This window comes from Chelon labrosus (genome assembly GCF_963514085.1).
Source record: "Chelon labrosus genome assembly, chromosome: 3".
NCBI classification, from domain to species: domain Eukaryota; kingdom Metazoa; phylum Chordata; class Actinopteri; order Mugiliformes; family Mugilidae; genus Chelon; species Chelon labrosus.
The window spans coordinates 4,419,103-4,443,192 of NC_140339.1; the positions used below are offsets into that span (position 1 = coordinate 4,419,103).

Sequence of the window (24,090 nt, forward strand, 5' to 3'; positions counted from 1 at the left end):
GCAGTCGCAAAAGAAGTGCGACACGTTTCGCGTTTGGACGTCCTGGATGGTCACCTTGTCTACGTACCTTTTTTTTTATATATATATATAGGGGAAATTTGTAAAACAACACAGATTAGACATCTATTTATTTATTCTCCTATTACACAGTATCTTAGCTACACAAGGCAACTTTGCAAACTGGGAGCAAAATCTCACTTTGGTCTTTTCATCTATCACTGACTGCACACAGATTTCTTGCCCGTGGCCCACGTTAACAAACAAACCGAGAAAAATGTTTCACATCATGAGCAAAGATGCCATCGACCTCTGATGCTTCACTCTAGTATTGGACGTTCTGTGTACGGCTGCCTCGAGCATTTTGTGAAATTCAGTTATTTGCATTATTTCTATATTACAGTACAGAGCAGATCCATCCTTCACCTCCACCAGAGTGTGTGCAGGTGCATGCGTACGGTGTGCTAGAAAAAGTAAATTTTTTATGGTAGGCCCTGCACCTCGATCTGATTCAGCACCAAATAAATGATTTGCCACTGAACACCCTCAGCCTCCAGTACCATGACGGGTGACCTCCAGAGTTGTCGTGCTGCAGCCTGAGGTTTCCCAGTTCGCCGAGCGGGTAGGGCGCGGCCAGCAGGAACATATCGAAAGCTCCTCTCTCGAACACGGGCTTGTCGGGGTCCGTGAGGACGTGCAAGCTGCTCTCGCCCTCCGTGCCGATCAGCTTTATCATGACCTGCAGGAGAAACCAGGCGCACCGATGAAAACAGCAACGAGATCACACATCAGACGACAGGCTGCAAACTTGAAGAAGAGAAACGGACGTGAAACTCATGTTTTTAGTTTAGTTAAGTTGCATGACTCCATAATTACAAATGTTCTTTACCATACACTGATCAGGCATAACATTATGACCACCTTCCTAATATTGTGTAGGTCTCCCTTGTGGTGACTCATCAGAGAACGGACATGGGCCTTCTGAGGGTGTCCTGTGGTGTCTGGCAACAGAATGTTGTTAGTGGGGGGGCCTTTGAGGGGAGGGTCCTCTGTGGATCATCCCACAGATACTTGATCAGTTTGGGATCTAGTGAATTTGGAGGCCAGGTCAACACCTTGTGCTGTTCTTCATGTTTTTTTTTTTAGTTGTTCCTAAAGTGTTTTTGTGTGTGTGTCTGTGCCAGGCTGCATCCTGCTGGGGATGGCTGCTGCCATCAAGGAGTGTCATTGCTATGGGGGGATGCCAGGTCCAGCAGGACGCTGAATTGTCACAAGATGGTCAATGTTGTTTACTTCTCCTGTTTTAATGTTGTGGCTGATCTGTGTATAAGCCTAAAGACTGCCTTTGATACTTCTTTGTATATAGCGTGTAACTGTGCTCATTATTCCAAGTGATCAAGTCTAGACGGGAAGTCCTAACATCCAAGAAGTGAACTTTATTCATAAATTTATTCACGTAAATCTTCGACATCAGCTATTTTCATATTCTAACTTGAATGGGCGATCTGAAAAGGGAGGAAAAAAATGTATTCATCTAATTGAATTTGTTAATACATGAAAATAAGGAATATAATCTGTATGCTTCTTTAACCTGGGCTGTCAGTGAGTAGTGACTACTACAATTCTTCATCATAAAAAATAAAAAAAAATAGATAAATCTCATCATAATTCTCTTACATTAGCAGAAGTCCCAGCATTCTTACGATGCCCAGTTTGGATACCGATCAGGTAGTTGTACTGTGCACCGGGGTGATTGTCTTCCAGCAGAGTCATCTTCCTCTGATGCATAAAACATTGTGGTGTGCTTTTTAGTGGCAGAAGAACAAAAATAAACACATCCCACAAAAGAATCTGCTTTACGGGAAAAGCCCACTGACCTTAGAGAGCGCCCTGCGGTCGGCGTAGCAGGCCCACAGCAGCGTGATCAGGTAAAGGCCGAAGAAGGCGCAGAGCAGGGCCAGCACCACGTAGTTGTCAGTCACCGTGGCGAACAGCTCCGCTGTGCGGGATATGTCGACGTTGTTCGGCATCACGAAGAAGGAGCTCCCAAAGAGAGTGAGGTGGTTGCACAGGCACTGAGTTTGCACTGGAGTGCTTTGCATTCCCACCTGAGACAGAGACATTACATCAGGGTCTGCTGTGCAACTACTGCTGCTGCTGCTGCAACCATATCACTGTACACGCAGAATTAAACAGTGGAGCCAGATTCAGTTCGGGTGGAAACCTACCTGGCAGCCCTCAGTGCTCCACTTGTCCTCCTCTTTGTCCCAGTACAAACACTTGCTTGTAAACGAGGTGACCCTCAGTGTTAAACCTGGCTGCCACGTGGAACTGACGGATCTGACGTCAATATACCACAACCCAGAATCGCCACCTATCATATCTGGGCTTATCATCCAGCGATACCCCTCTGAATTAAATAATGATGTTAGAATTATTAATCCAAGAACCAATCAAATGAACCAAATGGGTTAAACAGCAGTCGATCGACGCCCTGTTGGTGGCGGTTACCTGTCTGGTTGAGGATTTTCTGATGGCGGGATCGCGTAGGCTCAGGAGGCGACCCGTGAGACAAGGAAAGAATCAGTGACACGTCGGCACTGGGCTCCACGTCGAAGAAGACGGTCACTTGAGAGTCTGTGACGTTGAAACTACTCATCAAAAACGTGTTGTTCTCCATCTCTTTGGAGATATTCATGTGTACTGAAGCATTTGGACGAGGCAGGTAGATCTGGAGGGAGAGGGGCGGGAACAAACGTCTGTGTGTGTTATATAGACTGACATTCTTATTTATGGACTTTGTATAGCATCTTTAGAACATTTGGGAGGTTTTGTAATAAAAAAAATGTGTCTTTTTATAGTACTCTAAAGTACACCGATCAGGCGTAACATTATGACCACCTTCCTAATATTGTGTAGGTCTCCCTTGTGCCTCCAAAACAGCTGTGACTCATCGGAGAATGGACATGGGCCTTCTGAGGGTGTCCTGTGGTGTCTGGCAACAGAATGTTGTTAGTGGGGGGGGCCTTTGAGGGGAGGGGCCTCTGTGGATCATCACACAGATACTTGATCAGTTTGGGATCTAGTGAATTTGGAGGCCAGGTCAACACCTTGTGCTGTTCTTCATGTTTTTTTTTAGTTGTTCCTTAAGCGTTTTTGTGTGTGTGCCCGTGTCAGGCTGCATCCTGCTGGGGATGGCTGCTGCCATCAAGGGGTGGGGGTGCGTGGTCTGGTCTAGGTGGGTGCTACATGTCTAAGTAACATCCACACCAATGAATGCCAGGTCCAGAAGTTTCCCAGCAGAACAGCGAATTGTCACGAGATGATGAATGTTATTTACTTCTACTGGTTTTAATGTTGTGGCTGATCGGTGTATACCGAGTGCATATGTGTACCAAATTTTTGCAATTCACACTCATTGACACCTTGAGTTTCTGGCCATTAATGGGACATTAGAGAATCCACTCATTGAGAAAAACAGAACACCACTCAGCTTAATCTGAGTGACCTCCAGCTGGCCCCGGGCCCCTTGGCACTGCATGTGGCCCCCTGACCTAAAATGAGTTTGACGCCCCTGCTCTAATGACACAACATTTTGGCTTTACCTCAATCATCTCTGACAGGCCTTTCAGAGCGATGTCTCCGCCTTCACCGCTGAGAATAAGGCTACAAACAGTTCCCGATACATTGTCGTCGGATGGATAGGGATTGTCCGTGAACGTAGACAACTGAGGGCGAGGGAAAGCGCTGTTAGCATGACGGTAGATACACGCCGAAGGTGCAAACATGCGCGTGGTGGTGACACACACACAGACCTGAGAGGAGACTTTTTGATACTTTCCAAGCTGCTGTTCCAGTGCTGAAAATGAGGGGAGCTTAATGTACGCATCATCTTCCTTTGAGCCCAGCACTGCATTGCTGAGATCAGTAGGCTTGTAGCTGATGGTTGAAATACAAATCAAACTATTATTAAAACCAGCCTTTAGAGAAAATCAAAGTGATACTCTGTGAAAGAAAACACCAACCTGCTCTGATAAATAGTGCCCCTTGGGTGCCTTATGATTGACGGTGTTGAATCTGTACCTAGCAGTTCAGAAACTTTACGGAAAATCTGAAAGATATCCTCAAACAAAGTCTGGAGAGGGAGAAACAAAATACAACGGAGCGTGAGAGCGACAACAGCAACAAGGCGTGTGATCCTCAGGGTTGTTCAGAGACATTTAAACTCACTTTAGGATTTGGATTGGTCTTGATGTCACACTTCTTCATGGAGAGAGACAGGATGGCAGTGCTGCAGTTAATAATATGTGTCATCACGTCCTTATTATTTGTAGCAAATACCGGGGTCAGCTTTAAAGTGCCTGCCAACAAATACTCAATAAATTTTTTCTGTGGGGGGTGAAAAAAAAAAAAAAGCAGAAAGAATTAAAGATGACGTGAATAATGCAACGTGAAGTAACAGTTTCTGCAAGCTTTTCAGAATAAAGGTAGCCACCCTGTTGTCATTTGTCGGCTCATCTTTCGTAAGTTCCATCCGCCGCAGCTCTATGTCCGCTTCCTGTCTCAGACAAATACACGTCTGGGGTTTAATATCTTTGTGCAATTCAGACTTCTTCATAAATGCACGTTGAACCAGCGAGGCTTCTCTTACCTCAAGAAGTCCAGTGATTGAGTCGATCTTGCCAGCCATGGCATTTAAATCCCTTTTAAGGCCTGAAACCAAAAGTGTGTGAGTGTGTGTGAGAGACAGAGAGAGAGAGAGAGAAGCACAAAGAAAGAGCAGCAGATGCTCAAACTCAGTTTTATGGCGGCTGACTGGTGAGTTAGGAGACAAAATGCTTAATTCTAACTTACGAAATCTGCTGGTGTAATTGGAGACCACCGTCGTCTGCAAATAAAACGCAAACATGTCAGTGCTCCTCCATCCATATTACTGCACCTTCCTGTGTATGTAGTGTATATTTACTTCTGTCTAAATTTCTTGTACATTTGTACATGTGCAAATCTTGTACTTTTTTTTGCTTACTCTATTTTATTTTATTATTTATTTTCTATTTGTTTAAGTGTATATTTGCTTCCATTTCTTGTACATTTTTTGCTTATTTTATTTTATTTATTTATTTCATCATTTTATTTTATTTTCTATTTGTTTAAGTGTATATTTACTTCCATTTCTTGTACATTTTTTTGCTTATGCTATTTTATTTTATTTATTTCATTATTTTATTTTATTTTATTTATTTCATTATTTTATTTTATTTTATTTTCTATTTGTTTAAGTTTATATTTACTTCCATTTCCTGTACATTTTTTTGCTTATGCTATTTTATTTTATTTATTTCATTATTTTATTTTATTTTCTATTTGTTTAAGTTTATATTTACTTCTATTTTTTGTACATTTGTACATGTGTAAATCATTTTTTGCTTATTTTATTTTATTTTATTTTTAAGTGTATATTTACTCGTACATATGCAAATCTTGTATAGTTATTATTTATCTTTATTTATTTTTAACTATCAGGAGTGTTTTTTTTTGTGCAACTGAGCTAATGTGATGAAGCAATTTCCCTCGTGGTTCAGTAAAGTCTATTTAAGTCTAAATCTAAATCTAAACAAGCAAACATATGTTTAAGTTTCAGTCTGGTGGCGTCTTATTGACAATATGTGAAATGCATCTCTTACCTCTGTGTCTGGTGGAGACTTCAAACCTTTAAAACAAGAATGACACTTTTAACTAACGTAATATTGAGATGAGGTGATAAACATCAGTCTGGAGGAAAGGAAGACACGGAGGTAGGGGAGGAAAGTCAGAGAGAACTGAGAAACGTCACGTACTGTGTGTGCAGAGGAAGCCTCGTTTCTGGTTGCAGTTGGATGTATTGACCTGAAGAGGATTCATCTTCATGTATGTGCACACGTCCCCAATTTCTGTCATGAAAACAAGTCACGTCATCAGCAAAAAAAAAAAAAGGGCTTTTTGAGTCCGCTTTGAGATACTGTCACTTTACCCTACAGCCCGCTGAACACAACAACCATTAATGCTGCAGCTATCAGTAAATCTGTCAGTTATTTTAGCTGCAGGTCTTATTTTGTTACATGAAAATATATTTAAGAACAAACAAACAAATCAAACATGTATACCACCAAAATGACGTATTCAAAAATATTTAAATTCACATTGGTACCTGCATCACAAAAATTCAAATGAAACCCAACCTGGCACCAGAAAGTCAGTAGCTGCCCTTGGGTCAGAGATAATTTCGAGGTATTAGGATTTTTTTTTTTTTAATGTGTGCCCTTTTCTTCTTATTGAACAACCTTTAGCCACAAACCCTCTTCTGATGAATCAAATCAAACAACCTGAAACGCTCTTTTCTTTTAGTTTGAACTCTCCACCACTCTCCATGTTAAGCCGTTGACAATTCCCAACTTTTCTGATCACCAAAAGCACAATCAAATGTGAACAATGATAAAAATACACCAACAAAATGAGTTCACTCACGTATGGCGGGTTCCTGGTTATTCTCCCCGACTCCCTTTCCCAGCCACCAAGTGAAGTTGCTCGTCTTATTCCCTGTGGTGATGTTCTTCAGGAAGGTTTGGACCGGGCTGTCCAGCACCGTCAGGAGCTCCCCTCTTTGCTCTTCACAGCTGCTCCGGGCTTGCGACCAGGTTTTCAGTTCCCGAACAAACTCGTAGCAGACGTTTCTGAAGACGTACTGACACAGCGGCGGGAAGCCGGCGCTTGAGCAGGCCTCAGATTTTTCTGGTGCAGACAGAAATCCAAAGGAAATCCACAAAAACACGGAGGTACGGAGTAAAGTTTCCATGGTTATTAGATTGTACAGAGCTAAAGCGCATGATAGTGCTGCATGACCAGTGGCCGGGACAGCAACTGAGCAATGTCACTTCACTCTGTCTCATGGAAATTAGAGAGCTTTCTCCAGAAAAACTCTGCATATGTTGTCAATATATTAGGAAAATCACTTCAGACTCCCAAACAACATGCAAAGTGAATGTGTTGCTAAAGGACAAGCAAGATGACTTGCTTTCCACTGCTGAAGGAGGACTGCTTCAGCTTATTTATTATTGTTATTATTATAGATAGATAGATAGATAGATAGATAGATAGATAGATAGATAGATAGATAGATAGATAGATCTGATTAGCATTTTGTTTTATCTGTACATATGTATACACTTATCAGACATAACATTATGACCACTGACAGGAGAAGTGAATAACGTTGACCATCTTGTCACAATTCAGTGTTCCTCTGTGAAACTTCTGGACCTGGCATTCATTGGTGTGTATGTTACTTAGACATGTAGCACCCACCTAGACCAGACCAGGCACCCCCACCCCATAGCAATGACACTCCTTGATGGCAGCAGCCATCCCCAGCAGGATGCAGCCTGACACAGGCACACACACAAAAACACTTTAGGAACAACTAAAAAACAAAAAACACATGAAGAACAGCACAAGGTGTTGACCTGGCCTCCAAATTCACTAGATCCCAAACTGATCAAGTATCTGTGGGATGGTCCACAGAGGCCCCTCCCCTCAAAGCCCCCCGACTAACAAAATTCTGTTGCCAAACACCACAGGACACCCTCAGAAGGCCCATGCCCATTCTCTGATGAGTCACAGCTGTTTTGGAGGCACAAGGGAGACCTACACAATATTAGGAAGGTGGTCATAATGTTATGCCTGATCGGTGTATACAGTCAGAATCAAGTAAGTTGTGCAAAATGGTAAAATGATTTATGAAGTAGTAACAGAGTGAACTAACTATTTAATGACTATTATATAATAGTAACTATTATTATTATTATTATTATTATTATTATTATTATTATTATTATTATTATTATTATTATTATTATTATTATTGTCTATGAAAAAATTAATGTCCAACTAAACCCTTTGACTGAGAACTGAATCAGCTGAGCCACTGTGGTCCGGAGGAAACCCAGGACTGAAATCTCGCGAGAAGATAAGCAGGAAGTTAAAGCCATGCGCGGGTTTGTGTAACATGTTAGGAAATGCATTGAATGTCCTTTAAGGCTCTGTGGCCGTAGACTGTGTATGGCAATGACAACACCGTGTCCATGGCGGGACGATTGAAGGTAATTTCAGAGACAATTTTAAACACATTTAGAGGAGTTTGGACTTTTGAAACGTTGCCACGACATTCGTGTCATCGTTTGCTAGCAATGCTAAAAGTAACGTTAAAGCAGGGAACAGGAAACACATGGAGGCTGTGATGTTGTCCCACTGAGCTTCACTTGCCCTTTGAAATTTAGGAGTTTTCCATAGGTTTTCTTCTACTAATTAATTTCTAAGCTATTTTCATTCTGCTTAGACACCAAGCTAGGTTTTAAACTCTTACCTGTCACCTTCATGGCAGTTTTAAACACTCCTATCTATATTACTGCAATATATATTAATTGCTTCATGTTTATGAGAAGTATATGTCCTGGTTGTTCAGAGTCTGCAGGGAAAATTGAATGGTTTTATGTTTAAGTCCCCCCGTTCAATCAGTATATCATTATCATCTTATTACTGAGCTGTTTTACATTGATTATTATACCGAGAGATGGACATGGGCACACATTAAATGTGAACAATCAGTCCAAAGAGTTGTTATTCTATGATGGTGTTATAACAGAATCCATTGCTCTCATGTAAATACTTAAAATCCATTTATTTGCCTGGCGTCGCTAAGATTAGACTCAGATAGTCTTTACTGATCCACAAGGGAAATTACTTGGTCTCAGTTGCACATTTAAAAAAAAAAAAAGAAAAAGAAAAATAGGTGTAAGATAAATACAATAGTATAAGCAAAAATATATAAGATTTGCATACGCGCAAGTCTACAAGAAATAGAAATAGAAGTAAATATACAAAGGAAGGATAAATACAAAGATGCAGTGCTTATAAAAAGTATCCAGCCACCTTTTCTGTTTTCCCCTTTAATTTCTTTTATGGATTAAATCATGGTAGACCACTATTTCCGAATGATAATGTCGATTAATTAAAAATATGTAATGTAAAACAAGTGACCGCATAAGTATTCCCCGTTTTTTTTTTGACCGTCTCAGTTCAATGGAGGTCCAGTCAACTGGCGCCACTAGTATCACAAGTAGTCAAATGGAAGGATCAGCTGTGACTGTGTCTCAAATGTCGCATTCATGATAATGGAGAACATCTGAGGGAGTGAATGCAGATGGACAGTCTCACTGAAAAGGGAGTGCCTTGTTTTTAAGTTAGCTCCAGTCATATTCACAGCTTTCCATGTGAGCTGTCACCTACTGAGTGGCATCAAACAGCAGCACTGTCAACCAGAAATAGACCTGCAAGTTGACACCTGTCTTAAGCAGCTATTAGCAACTATTTCCTATATTTTGATTAGATCTCTCTGGATAACCCTCCAAAACTGCATTTTAAAGAGCGATGGGGCATCTATCTATTAAACTCAACAACCAGCTGTACACTAGCTTGTTAAGATTTAGCAGCAGTGAAAGAGTCATCCCTCAGGTTTTGGTAGAGACCAGGGGCCTCACGTACAAAGACTTGCGTGGATTTCCTACTAAAACGTGGCGCACGCTCAAATCCAGAAGCACATCCCAATCAACGTGGAGTTGAGCGCACATGTTGTACCTGACCCCTCCCGGTCCACGCCCCCCTTTTAAATACGCAAATCCTATTTAAATTGACCCTGCACCTGAGATTCCCTTCTTTGCACGATCAGAAAATGAAAATATAAGAATGAGTAAGACGGGAAAAAGGAAGAACTTCACAGAAAGCGAATTGGAGACGCTACTCACTGGAGGGAGGTGCTCAAAAATGTCCTCCACGCGCCACAGTGTTGGTTAATTGCATTTGCGCATCACATGTGGTCCGTCCGTTGATCGAATGAAAATGTTTCCTGCTGACATACACAAATTCATCATGTGATAGCTCTTTTATAGCAATGTGTGTGCGGTCGATAGCTCCGATTACTTTCGGGAAACAGGCAGCATTTAACAACCATCTCATGAGGTTCTCCTGCTCTTAAATGCAGCTTTAAAGTTGAGATCAGTGAACTTTAAGAACTCAATAGAACTTTAAAGGTCTACCTAGTCCATTAACACCTGGCGGCAGGTGCAGAGAATCTACTCTGGTGCGTTAAAGTCAGACAGGTTCACCTAGATTGGTGCGAATTGGGGCTGAACATCATGGCGAAAAAAAAATAAAATCACAATTTTATTCTGTGTTTTTTTTTTTTTCTGCACAGAACTCAAGACAAAACATGATTAAAAAATAGTTTTCTTTACAGTATGTAATATTCAGTAACAACAAATGAGATAGAAGAAGAAGAAGAAGAAAGGCAGCACCTACAAAGCTCTGTGTGCATTATTTGTAATCTTTGTTTGTGCTTTCTGGCTGCGCGCCACTTTAAATCCTTCTGTAATAAATTGCTGCAGCTGAGCAGAATAACAACTTCACCTACAGCTCTCGTCAATAAATTGAACAGTCAGGCTCATGTCAGGCTGCATGCATGGTTCTCCTGGTTGGATTTGTTGTTGTTGAGTAAAACTTTTTATTTTATTTTATGTATAAACGGGTCAATACTACCTCTGCTAAATATTTACAGCTCGATGGATCAAACCCAGGCTTTTCAGCTGTACTGTTAATGGGCACCATGTTTTTCCTGATATGTAATTCTCTTCCTTCGCTGCTCCAAACAAGTCAAATTAATCATTTGAATTTGATAATATTGTGCAGCCTCACTGAGAATTCAGAATATAATACGATATGTATGAGCCTGGCAGCATCTCTTCTCTCCTGCTCCTAGTTAGCGGAGTTCTAGGAACGTAAGCAGGATCAGATTATATATATTTAAAGTACTTATAATAAGCATTTGTTAAATTTATCATGAGGTAGAAACATGGCTGCAAGTAAACAGCTCTATAACAACTGCTTGACAAGTTTGTTGTATCAGCTTAACAGTGGAAAATAATTCAGTTATTTATTTACAGCTAGTTTCTGTCCAAAACATTCATTACAGACTCCAACAGACCTTTTCTGCAGCAGACATTTTGACTAGTTATAGCTGAAAAGCAATTTATTTTTTGAATGATGCTACGTGTCCTTGGTGTTTCTTCAGCCTTCTCATGTTCAAGGATGTATAACAGGGATGTGTAGTTAGTGTTTTGCTACCACGCATTCTTCCCAGTCCTGCAAATCAATAAACTGTATAATACGGACTCAACTTTATTATGAATGTTATTTATCACACTCGGTAATGAATCTCTTACCAGATTTCTTATTTTTATTTCCGCGCTCTTGCCAACAGAAACAGTTAAAAGACGCCGTGAAGGTCATCAGCTCAGGTAGCCTCCTCTTCGCTTCCTACCTCACCGCGGTTGGAGATGAGCGTTTCTATGCCAACCAGCTGATGCCCCTGCTGCAGAGGGTTGTGGGAGCGGAGACGGCACATGTGTTGGCGGTGAAGATGATTGGTATGGGTGTGGTTCCCCTGAACCGCTACCAGGACCCTGCATCATTGGTAAGCATTAGGGATGCTTTTTTAAATTATTTTTTTTTGCCTCCCCCAGGATCCGATACCGATCTTTTAATATTCAGCATCGTCCCATCTGAGTCCCGATCCGATCTTAAATAAACAAAACGTCCTCCCCTGCAGCCTTGACCCTAGCAAACCGCCACGAAAATAGAAGATGGTGTCTTCTTCGTTATTTTTTTCTTTTTGCAGCTTTGTCGCCAGGCAACGAAGAGCAATAAGGTGTTTTGACGCTACAAGGACGTGGTTAGGGTTCATTCATTCATTCATTCATTCATTCATTCATTCATTCATCAGCTGTAACCACTTGTCCTTGAAAGGGGTGTTGGAGCCGATCCCCAGCTGTCATTGGGCGAGAGGCAGGACAGATCGCCAGTCTATCACGGGGGACTGTGCTCTCCGCTGTCCTATTCACCCTGTTCTCCTCGGACTTCAAGTACAACACAGAGTTCATGTCATATGCAGAAGTTCTCAGAGGATTCTGCAATTGTGGGGTGTATCAGGGATTGACAGGAGCAGGAGTACAAGAATCTAGTGAACAGCTTCGTATCATGGTGCAAAGCTGCAAAAAGATGGTAGTGGATTTCAGGAGGTCCAGGCCCCACCTGAAGCCTGTAACCATCAACGGGAAGCGTATCGAGGTGGTTCAGACCTATAAGTACCTGGGTCTACAGCTGGATCACAAACTGGACTGGCCAGCTAACATAGACTCAGTGTACAAAAAAGGTCAGAGCTGTCTCTGTTTCCTCAGGAGGCTAAGGTCATTTAATATCTGCAGGAAGCTGCTGGACATGTTCTACCAGACTATCGTTGCCAGTGTCCTCTTCTACGCTGTGGTGTCCTGGGGAGGCAGCACTAAGAAGAAGGTTCACCTTGTGACTGGACAAGCTGATACGGAAGGAGGACTCTGTGGTAGGGGAGCAGAGGTGGAGTCCCTGACATCAGTGGCAGATGCAAGGACCTTGAACAAACTCCTGTCCATCATGAACAATGTCCACCACCCTCTACAGGACACCATAGACAGGCAGAGAAGCTGGTTTAGTGACAGACTGCTATCTTGGTCCCTCTGAGGAATCAACTGGACTGTGATTGATTTTATAGATATAGTTTTATTATTAGTATTATTCCATGTCTGTTTTTTTATGGGATACTGGACACATCTATCTATCTATCTATCTAAATCCACCTGTAAGACTTTGTGCCGTTTTGTCATCATGTCTCTACAGGAAATGAACGTCCTCGGATTAAAGTTCAAAAACCCTGTTGGGATTGCAGCCGGCTTCGACAAGCACGGGGAGGCCGTCGACGGCCTGTATAAACTGGGTTTTGGCTTCGTCGAGGTGGGGACAATCACGCCCAAACCTCAGGAGGGGAACCCCAAACCGCGGGTGTTTCGACTCACTGCAGATCAAGCAGTCATCAACAGGTATGTTTGGAAAGGCTGTGCTGTTGTCAGTACTCCACCTGAAAAGAATGCTTCTCTGTCCCTGCAAGAGATGCAGTCGCCATTGAGACTATGTCGTCTCAGAAATTATCATATTGTTGTGACAGACAATTTAGTTGTGAATTAAAAGCCTTGCCAGGGGCTGTAAAACAGTCCTATTTGAATTTTTTTGTGATTTTATGTAAATTTTCATATTAATGTTTTAGTATTTAGTGCACTTAAAGTATTTTTTTTCTTCTTTTATAAGGAACAGACAGTTTAAGGGAAAAGTTTGGTCTCTTTGTGTGGTTGTGTGTATAGGTGTACTCTGTATTTATACCTCTGAAGGGTAGCTGTAGCCGTTATTTCACTTCTCTTCCCGGCCACCAGACTCCATTCATGAAAACTGTAATTTTACCTTACAGAACATAGGATGCGTTAGTTTGTCTGTGTTATTATGTGACTATGGTGTGTTAATGTGTTAAACAACAATCAAGCCTGTACCATATTCATGAGAAGCTGGTTTTGTCAGAAAATTTACTGATATTTTAACATGAGGCAAACAAAATAATAAATGAAACTGGCTCATAAATATTGAATTAACATCCTGTATGCCATCTGTTGGGGAGAATTACAAAGGAATTACGCAAATAATACAACTGCATCGTGTGTTATAGCTCATTTTCAGCATTGTGATGTATTTATTTATTTATTAATAGTTTGTTATTTATATCAAGTCGATCCTTCTCTGTGTGTTTGCCCAAGATATGGATTCAACAGCTGTGGTTTGGCAGACGTGCAGATGAGGCTAAAATCCAGGGAAGAGAAGCAGCAAGATCAAAGTAAAGGTTAGCAGTCGTCTTTGAATATTTCAACTGATCCCACTGGAGAAACAAAAGTGTTAAAAAGCAACTTCTTTTTGGTCCTTTGTCCTATATTGTTCTATTTCAACGATCTTGACCTGCCCTTGTCTCACGTTTTATTGTGTCTCCATCTTTGTTTACAGCCCATTTAGTGCATCAGCAGCCTGTGTCCCAGTTGAGTCATGTGTTTGTGTTTACCTGAACTCTCCTATTTGTGTGTGTGTGTGTGTGTGTTTATAGGTGGCCTTCCCCTGGGCATCAACCTGGGGAAGAACAAGCTGTCCCGGGACGCTGGGGCAGATTATTTGGAGGGGGTGAGAGCGCTGGGCCCTCTGGCAGATTACCTGGTGGTCAACGTCAGCAGTCCTAATACGCCGGGTCTCCGCGATCTGCAGGGGAAGGCAGAGCTCCGAAACCTCCTACATACGGTAGGACTGTCCGAATCCTTCTCCAGGTCTCCATGTTTCTCTCAAAATTAATTCCTCTAGGATCTAAATATGAGGTGAAAGGATGTCATCGCCATACAGAGTGGGTCTTAATTTAACAAAACATTTGCCAGCGTTATAAAGGGATCTGCACCTTGTGGAAAACAAGCAAGAATCTGCTAGATAGCTGATCATCTGATGGTAGATTAATCACTATGCGAAGGAAACCAGTATACATTTAGCATTTTTTTTGCTTAATAGATGACTAAAGCAAATTTTCTCCCCATATAATCGAGTTACTCCTTCCCTGTTGGCTCCACAACCAAGCCCGCTCCCAGTAAACCACACTGGACAATCGAATCACAAGCACAAATAGCTATGTTTGCATATCTTCATTCTCTCGTGTGCAATATGCATATGTACGACTTCTATTGTATTTCATTTTTCAATTTTATGTACTTGTTTAATGTTTACTTCTTAGCTCCTGTGTGCACTGTCCTTGAACTGTCTGTTCCTGCAACAATGCAGGTTTCCCCACTGTGGGATAAACAAAGGATTATCGTATCACATCTATTTCCTTATCCATTCTTAAAATAGTTTGCAAGAAATATATACTTTTGCTGCTCACATGCTTCAGGACAAGACGACATTTGCCTTCCTCACACCCTTTAACAAACACGGAAAGCAGCTTTAACATCAAAAATAGAGCCCAAGCAGAATTAAAAATGCCTCAGGTAACCACCCAGAGAAGGTGTAGTGTAAAACCTGTGATAATTAGCCCCTGATAACCACTTGATCTGATTGTTTCTCTTCAAGTGGAAAAAAATCCATTCTTTCTGCACATGTTAGCCCCACCGCGGGTAAAAATCCAGCTGGTGACAGGTTTTCTAGGGAGGGACAGGTTCAAATTGCTCAAGCAAATGTTAGTAAAGATGAACAAAGCTGGAACCAATGCAGGACGTGCGGTTAAATATGAGGCCATTGTCTTCTGTTGAATAAATCGGTCTCCGCTTTAGTATTTCCGGCTGCTACTCCATCTCCGCAATTTTCCAATTGATTGTTTTGGATCAATAAAGATGGAACACATCAAGGAAAGGTTAACTGAGGAGAGACGGAGATACAAACATTTGTACGACTCGTCTTCGGCGAAATGTCAGTGAAAGTTTCAGTCGCCAATGTTGAAAGTGAAGCAGGAAGTAGAAACAAAAATGAACCCGACTGGCAAGAAAGACACAGCACCGACTAGTGGTTGGGTGGCAATTTTACAGAGCGAGCCAGATTGACAAGTGCACAAGTATAAATGACTCGCACCGGCGTAGGCTACGTACATAGGTTATGGTGTCTATGTCCCACAGTACCATAAATAAGCCTTAAGTTGTCAATAAAAAGCTGTTCGACTGTGTATTTTCCATGTAAACATAGTCAGGGAGTGGGTGCAGCTGAGTGTGGTCTTAGCCGAAGTCTTACTATCAGCGCTAAAGTGTTTGATGATCATTTACAGTCTCTTTACCCCTCACTCAGAAGCCTCTGTGCAACCTTGCTCAGCTAGACGTTCAAACTCCCTCTGAACTACAGTGAAGGACGGCATCAAACACTGTCACTGCTTTCCATGTGTGCCAGCAACCGGGGGGGAAAAAACGTCCTTTGATTTAATATTTATCTACGATTCCTCGTGTTAAAAAAAAAAAAAAAAGAGAGATTGTGGCATTTTTGATAACTTTAAAAAGAGGATGAATCTGCCAACTCAGCTTTCCACCAACGTTATTCTTCGACCCGTCAGCTTCTGTGAGACAAGTCTTCCTCGGGTGTTGGCTGATATTTGCCCGGTGACAACAGAGAACTGATACCCTTGTGTTGTTGCGCAGCCTCCCAGCGAGGACTCGGTGTTGTTTCCCTCGCAGCAAAAGACAAACAAGTCAAGAACGGGGTTAATGAATGTCACAGAGCAACAACAGCTTTATACGTGAGATGCCCTTTCAGAACGGTTTAGGTAATGATACTGAGTCAGAGCGAGCAAACTACCCAAAAAGATGGCATGGTCAGATTCTGATTGGGTAAAGTGATCAGGATTGTGTTAAGGTTTTAAAGCATGTTGAATTTGTTAAGCAAATGATGGGAAGTTGTTCTATGACCTGGATGACTGATAACCTTCACAGATGTATACCTGTTGTGTATTTTTGTCATTGAGGCTGTCATTCATTAATTCAGAGGCTAATAGTTTAAACCTTCCCATTCCCCAGGCTTTAGAGCCGGGGTGTCAAACTTATTTTAGTTCAGGGGCCGCATGCAACCCAATTTGATCTCAAGTGGGCCAGACCATTAACATAATAGCATTCCATTTGTTTTAGTGCAAAAGGCCCATGTCCATTCTCTGATGAGTCCCAACTGTTTTGGAGGCACAAGGGAGACCTACACAATATTAGGAAGGTGGTCATAATGTTATGCCTGATTGGTGTATGTTACAGCACAGTGCACTCTGTCTAGTTTCCAATGGTAGTTGTACCTCTTTGCCCACTCACCTGTACTTCATACAATCTGCTCAGGTTATGAAGGAGCGCGACGCCCTGCAGCAAGAACATAAACCTCCGGTCCTGGTGAAGATCGCCCCTGACCTCACAGCCCAGGACAAACAAGACATCGCTGACGTCGTCACTGAGGTTTTGAATCTTCTTTTGTTATATATTTAATTTTTCTTTACATTTTCTTTCCTTTCCTCTCTTCAGTAATTTTTAATTAGAGGGCGTCCTCATGTCTAACTCAAATATTTCATTTTTGTAGTCTAATCTTTAAGCATGTCACTCGAAGGAAGAACCTTTTTTAAGTTTATGCATTCCTCTTTTTTTATCCTTTTATCTCTTAAATGCACACTTTAAACTGGAAATGAATACAAGTTCATGTCCTTCATTGATGTGACAGTGCTCATAACTTGAGTCATGCGTCAAATTCTCATGCAAAGTGCACACGCCCTTCACCGGGGTGCAGTCACCTTCTCCTTAGAATGAAAACGCAAATCAATCCAGCCTCAGCGTGACTAAAATAAACTTTATCTCCCTCTGTGATAAAGTTTATTTTTGCAGCTTCCTTCAAAAACTACAAGGTGCTTAACAAGGCACTACAAATAAATACAATCATGCAATGTTTTTTTTTTTTTTTACTGTGATAGCTTTTTCTATGGTGGCTTTCTAAATGATTTGAACAGAATCACTGCTCTCTCTCTGCTCCGATAACTTTATCACTACTACAGTCCTGTTGCTCGCTGGAGCCAGAAGGAAACGTAACTTAATAGAAAATACACTTAGGAGGGCGGGAAATGGCAAATATTTGTGCCACACTCTCTCTTTGCCGATGGGTTTCACATTAGAGCTCTGTGTAACTTGCTTTCTGTCTGTGTACGCTCTGTGTTTGCAGCTTGGCGTTGATGGTTTGATGGTGTCCAACACCACTGTGTCAAGGCCAGAGACACTTAAGGACCCACACAAGTCTGAGGTTGGTGGACTGAGCGGCCAGCCACTCAAAGACCTCTCCACCAGCATGGTCAGAGAGATGTACAGCCTCACCAAAGGTACTTCTCCACTTATCCTCATGGTTCTGTTCATTTCAGTCAGTTAAGTGAATGTAAAATAAACTATGCGGATGTTACTGTAGGTAAAGTGCCGATTGTTGGAATTGGAGGTGTGGCCAGTGGCCAGGATGCGATGGATAAGATCCGTGCCGGTGCTTCATTGGTTCAGCTCTACACGGCTTTGACCTTTCAGGGTCCACCTGTGGTGACGAAGATAAAGCGCGAACTGGAACAGCTTCTTAAGTGAGTACGAACGAAGTGCACCAATCTGCACCTGTTAATGAATAGCTCAGCTTTGAGTCTTCAGTTTGTTTCCTAACAGTCTTATTTTTATCGGAAGTGACGTTGTATTCATCAGTTTAGTATTTCTATTTAATATCTCTTCAAAGCAAAAAAATTAATAAATAAATGCCAGCAGTCGGGCTGGTTTACAAAACCTCTTTATGTTAGTAAGTGAACATGAAGGTAAATGGTGAAAAACTATTGCCTAGACTATTATCCATTGCAGTTTACACAAATAAGAAGTATCAGAAAATAATAATCACATCCAGGTTTCCAATAGGAGACACAGTGTTTCCCATAAAATTTCATGAGACCCTGGGTTCTGTGTCTCAATAAAAGCCCCTAATTATGATGCTATCCCAGCTATTAAAAACTATTTATACAGTATATGGCACGTCAAATAAATGCATTGCGTTTGTATCAGTCTGTCTTTAAATTACGGTCCCAAAATCTATGTGACATATTTCATACTATCTACTGAATAGTAATAAAATACATATCATAAATACATGGAGGTTGCATTTATACAAGGTACATTAAGTAGAATCTCTGAATGAATCATGCTCCCCCAGTAGTTTGCATCTTAAATAGGACTCAGTAGCTTAGCAGCCTTTTTATAGTTTAGTTTACTACCCATTATAACTCAATGTTTCGCCGCCCAAAATAGTTGCATTGCAGTATTAACAGTATAAACCCTAACTGTGACTCAAGATGCGGCAAAAACAACATATTAAATGTTTAAATTGAGAGATTTCATTGTTCTTTTAAAGTATGTGCTAATTTTAAATTTGATGCCAGAAACATGCTACGAAAAAAGATTGGGTTGAGACCAACAAAAGACTGGAAAAGTTGTGTAACGCTGAGGTTTTATCACCAGCTAATGACGTTATTTGGCAACAGGTCGTCAACGCATTTCATCATCGATGGCACTTAACATCATTAAAAGAACTGAATGGCCGTGACCGCCTCTGCATTTCTAACAGACACTGCACGGACTCAGGAACACTTGCTGGTTGGCGAACACAGTTTGTCGCCGCTTCCACAAACGATCCAGAGAAATGAGCAGTGGGTCGTTAAAGACGTGCGGAGGCGAAGTGTCCTCGTCTGACCGATTCAAATTTAAAAATTTAATGGAGAGTTCAGAAGCCGTTATCAGTGACGTATGTGGAGGTGACATTCATGCACATGGCTTGGATAATTCGCACAACAGTGAAACCACGTGCTGCTCACACAATATTACAAGAATTGTAGTAGTATTAGTTGTAGTAGTAGAATCCGGGGGCTAAAGAGGCCTATTAAAACAAAAATACAAATAAGATCCTGGGTTTATATGTGAAGGAGGAATGGGAAAACAGTCAGCTTTCAGTACTACTGTAGTTGGTCTCCACATTTACTTCCTGTTTACAGTGTTGTCAAAAGAAGAGGTGATGTAACACTACAGCAAACACGCTCCTGTCAAAAAGCTTTTGCAAGAGTGGCAGCAAACCAAAAATCTTCTATCTTTTAAATAATGCAGTATTATTTTATGTACATTTTTATGTAGAGTCGAGACTACTGCAGTCAGTGTTATTTACTAGAGGAACTCCACAAGGTCTGAGACTGTTGCACGCAGATATTTTGCACGCGCCACGTATCTCAAACAGCTCTAGCTGCCGTTACTTTTACTCCTGTTCATCATCCATCGTAGATTCCTGGCACAAATATTTATCGCTGGCTGCTGTGTGTGTGTGTTGTGTTATTTGCGCAGAGATCAAGGTTTCCGCAGCGTATCCGAGGCAGTCGGAGCAGATCACAGGGGAGCAGATGGGCCGACACGTAAGCAGAGCTCGCTGTAAGAGATGAGGGGGGAAATGTTAACGCAGACAGTCGAGGTGGGGGGGTTTTAGCGGCACGTGGAGCTGCCGTCCCCTCCAACGGGACAACGCGATCGTCGTCGTCTTGCTCCCCACCTGGGATGAGATGTTACCTGTGGTGTGAGATTTCAAGAGTGCATAAATTGTCAGTTGTTAATCATGTTTTAGCTAAATCTCAGCATAAAAACATATTTAAGTGGAAGCTACTGTTAAGTCTTTGAAGTTGTATTAACAGTATTACAGGGGAACTACTGTTTTTTACAACCTGGACCTTATTTCTGGCATAAAATACGATCGTTTACTCACCCATATAACTTTTGTGTCATTTGTAGTCTTAGGGAGATATTTAGTTCGGTGTATATCCATATAGTGGGAGTGACTGGGGCACCGAAATGCAGCCTCTAAATAACGCATTATCTTCCACGAAACTCATTAATTTCACTGTGTCGCGGGTGCACTAGCGTACGATAACAGATATTGGTAAAATGAACAAGTTTCGTGGCAGATAATACGTTATTTAGAGGCTGCGTTTCGGTGCCCCACTCACTCCCACTATATGGATATACGCGGATCTAATTATCTCCCAAAGAACTACAAATGACACAAAAGTCATATGGGTGAGTAAACGATCGTATTTTATGCCAGAAATAAGGTCCAGGTTGTAAAAAAACAGTAGTTCCCCTTTAAGAAGCTGAGGTCTTTACATTCTTTGTTACAGTGTAACAGCACGTTCTAACCTAAAAAATGTCCACACACTTATATACGTATATGCGTCCAAATCAGCTGAAACATGCTCCAAAGGTTATTAATTGGTGGTGTTATTCATAAATGACTGAGGCTGAGTTTAAGAACTCCTCCACATCAACAACTCAAACGTCCGTTGGGGTTTTATGATAAAGTTTTTAATTTTTGCACAGATCTCTGAGACAAGGCCTGTGTGTGTCTCTGTGTGTCTCTGTGTGTGTGTGTCTCATACTCACACACTTAATTAAAGCTCCAGTGAGAAAAAGAGCTGGCAATGAAACGGGCCGAGTTTCAAAGAGGAAACTTCCCCATCCTTCCCTGACAACTGTGACACACAAAATAAAGCTTTGATGCTTATTCACTTCAGAGGACGTCTTGATTTGACTTTTAACTTCCAAAAACTGGAATTTGCTGTGAACCAAGAGTCACAGAGCGGGGCCGATAAATATTTTAATAAAATAAAATTTATTTGACTCTATTATTGCATCCTAAAGGTACTGGTTTCAATCTAGAAGATCCACACTGAAATACTCTTTGACAAGACTACTTACTGATTGTTTTCATCATTCATGAGGCCTTACATGGAAAAAAACAACTACAAACCTGATTCTGTTTTTTATTTTATTTTATTTTTTTTTCAACTGAAAAGTGTCTGACATTAAAAGTGACGAAATGGAGTCTGTGTTTATTCATAGATACCAGAAGATCAACTGTACTGACACTGATGACTAAAAGTTGATTCTGTGAATCAAGTCCTAAAATGAGCTGTCTTTTCTTATTCTTCCTCTCTCTTCTTCTTTTTCTTCGTTGTCTCTTCTTCCTCTTCCTCTTCTCTCTTCTTCTTCCTCGCCTTCATCCTCTCTTCTTCTGCTTCTTCTTCCTCTCTCTTCTTCTTCCTCCCCTTTCTTCTTCCTCTTCTTCCTCCTCTCTCTTCTTCTTCCTCCTCCTCTCCTTCTTTCTCCTTATCTGTCTTCTTCTTCCTCCTCTCTTCTTCCTCCTCTCTTCTTCCTCCTCTCTTCTTCCTCCTCTCCTTCCTCCTCCTCCTTCTTCCTCCCATCTGTCTTCTTCTTCCTCCTCTCCTCCTTTTTTGTCCTCCACTCTCTTCCTGTTCTTCTTCCTCCTCCTCTCTCTCCTTATTCTTCCTCCCCATCTGTCTTCTTCTTCCTCCTCTCCTTATTTTTTCCTCCTCTTGTCATCTTCTTTCTCCTCCTCCACTCTCTCCTTCTTCCTCCTCTCTTCTTCCTTCTCCTTTCCCCCCTCTCTTCTTCTTCTTCTTCTTCACTTCTTCTCCCTTTCTCCTTCCTCTCTCTTTTTCTTCCTGCCACTATGATGTGTGCGAGAAAGTTTGGAATAATCATTTTCAGTAGATGTACAGTGTCCCTAGATTTTACCAGACTCGGTTCTCTTCTTTTCTTGCGCAGGAGAGCAACACATTAAAAAGTCAACGAGAAGTATTCACACAGACTGAGAAATATGCTTCAAGTTGGAGCAAAGAATAATGAAGTTTTTTTTTTTTTTCTGAAACAAGAGAAAAGAATGTTCTTAGTCCTTCTGGTGAGAAACTTCTTCTGTCTCATCCTTTCTAATCATCTGTAGCAGCAGGAGAACACAGTGGTGGTCTGATGATTTGAAGGGACTTGGATGCAGGAAGCCCTTCAAACCGTCTTCCCCTCACACGACCTCCCCTCTGTTCTTATTAGCTATGTGCGGTCACCACCTCCCATTGGTGCGGGATGTTGATTTCATAGTTATTCTTGGGGTTTTCATCGCTCACATTTGCGCATCGAGGCGCCTTCCTGGCCTATCGCAACAACCGCCTGCTCGTCCCAGAATAGACGGCGGTCTTTAGACGCGACTCGCGAAGGCAGCGGTTTCTGTGAGGATCAGCTGTGAGCTGCCAAGCGCCTCCTCCGTGTCCTGAGGCCAAGTCCAGACTGGCATGTATCCCATATGTGGTGTCGCAGGAGGAGGAAGAGAGGCGAGGCCTGGCTGCCAGACGAGCAGAACCTTCAGACTGATGGCCACTTAGACGAACGCCTTCCTCATCTAATTTTGATCATAGCTCTGAGGCAGCACTTACTTGTCCCTGAGATGCTTTTTGTTCTGTGTTTTAAATCGGATTCGGGAACGGAAGCCTCATATGGACTGAGCTGAATATAGACTATAGATGTGTTTACAAGATTAAGATGGACACATTGATGAATTGTTATCTGTGGAGGGCACATCCTTGTGCAGAGGAGAGTCGTAGAGATATACACGATCAGGCATAACATTATGACCACCTTCCTAATATTGTCCAGGTCTCCCTTGTGCCTCCAAAACAGTTGTGACTCATCAGAGAATGGACATGGGCCTTCTGAGGGTGTCCTGTGGTGTCTGGCAATAGGATGTTGTTCGTGGGGGGGCCTCTGTGGATCATCCCACAGATACTTGGATCAGTTTGGGATCTAGTGAATTTGGAGGCCAGGTCAACACCTTGTGCTGTTCTTCATGTTTTTTTTTAGTTGTTCCTAAAGTGTTTTTGTGTGTGTGTCTGTGTCAGGCTGCATCCTGCTGGGGATGGCTGCTGCCATCAAGGAGTGTCATTGCTATGGGGTGGGGGTGCCTGGTCTGGTCTAGGTGGGTGCTACATGTCTAAGTAACATCCACACCAATGAATGCCAGGTCCAGAAGTTTCCCAGCAGAACACTGAATTGTCAGAACATGGTCGAAGTTATTTACTTCTCCTGTCAGTGGTCTTAATGTTGTGGCTGATCAGTGTATAGTATATGGCTGTCTATTGATTCCTTTCATCACAAGAAAGTTAGTTTTTTGAAAAATAGAGTTTAGAAAACAGAGACGAGACAAATTCTTTCTCAAAGCCCAAATCGATGCCTTTGAAGTGTTTGTTTTGTCTGAGGGACCCAAGTGATATATCTCTGTAAAGCGCCTTGAGACAATTTTGATTGTTATTGATTTAATTAAATATATAACAGATTAAAAACCGGAGCCAGAGAATGTTCGGCGTTTGCTCCGTTGACCATTTGATCCCACATTCAGTCTGTGTGGAAATGTTTCATGGTCTCCAGAGGATGAGCCCTCACTTTTCCTTTTTGTTCTTTTATCAATATCAATCGATAAATTCGTGTCATTATTATCAATCAGGACCAAATTCTTGCCAAATCCAATCAATTCAACCACATCTGTACCTTGTGTTTACTGCTATTTAACATGTTGCAGTGGAGCTAATGTTTCCACTCTCACTCACAGCAGCCATGACTTACATTATGCATAACTTAAAGCCTAGATATAATTTAAACAAGTGAGTTACGTAACCCACACAGTTGTCAAGAATGAGGAAATTGGCGGTAGAAGCTATTGAAGTGTTTC

At 41.7% G+C, this 24,090-nt stretch overlaps 1 protein-coding gene across 1 annotated transcript; it reads left to right on the forward strand.

Moving 5' to 3' along the window:
* The first annotated feature begins 8,023 nt into the window (after positions 1–8,023).
* Positions 8,024–21,384, forward strand: dhodh (dihydroorotate dehydrogenase). The gene is made up of 9 exons (XM_084575077.1): positions 8,024–8,132; positions 11,345–11,557; positions 12,796–12,995; positions 13,758–13,840; positions 14,096–14,283; positions 16,824–16,937; positions 17,689–17,842; positions 17,926–18,085; positions 19,872–21,384. Exons 1-9 carry the CDS (start codon positions 8,115–8,117, stop codon positions 19,957–19,959), a joined length of 1,218 nt encoding a protein of 405 aa, XP_084431203.1. The 5' UTR covers positions 8,024–8,114; the 3' UTR covers positions 19,960–21,384.
* Positions 21,385–24,090: the final 2,706 nt, after the last annotated feature.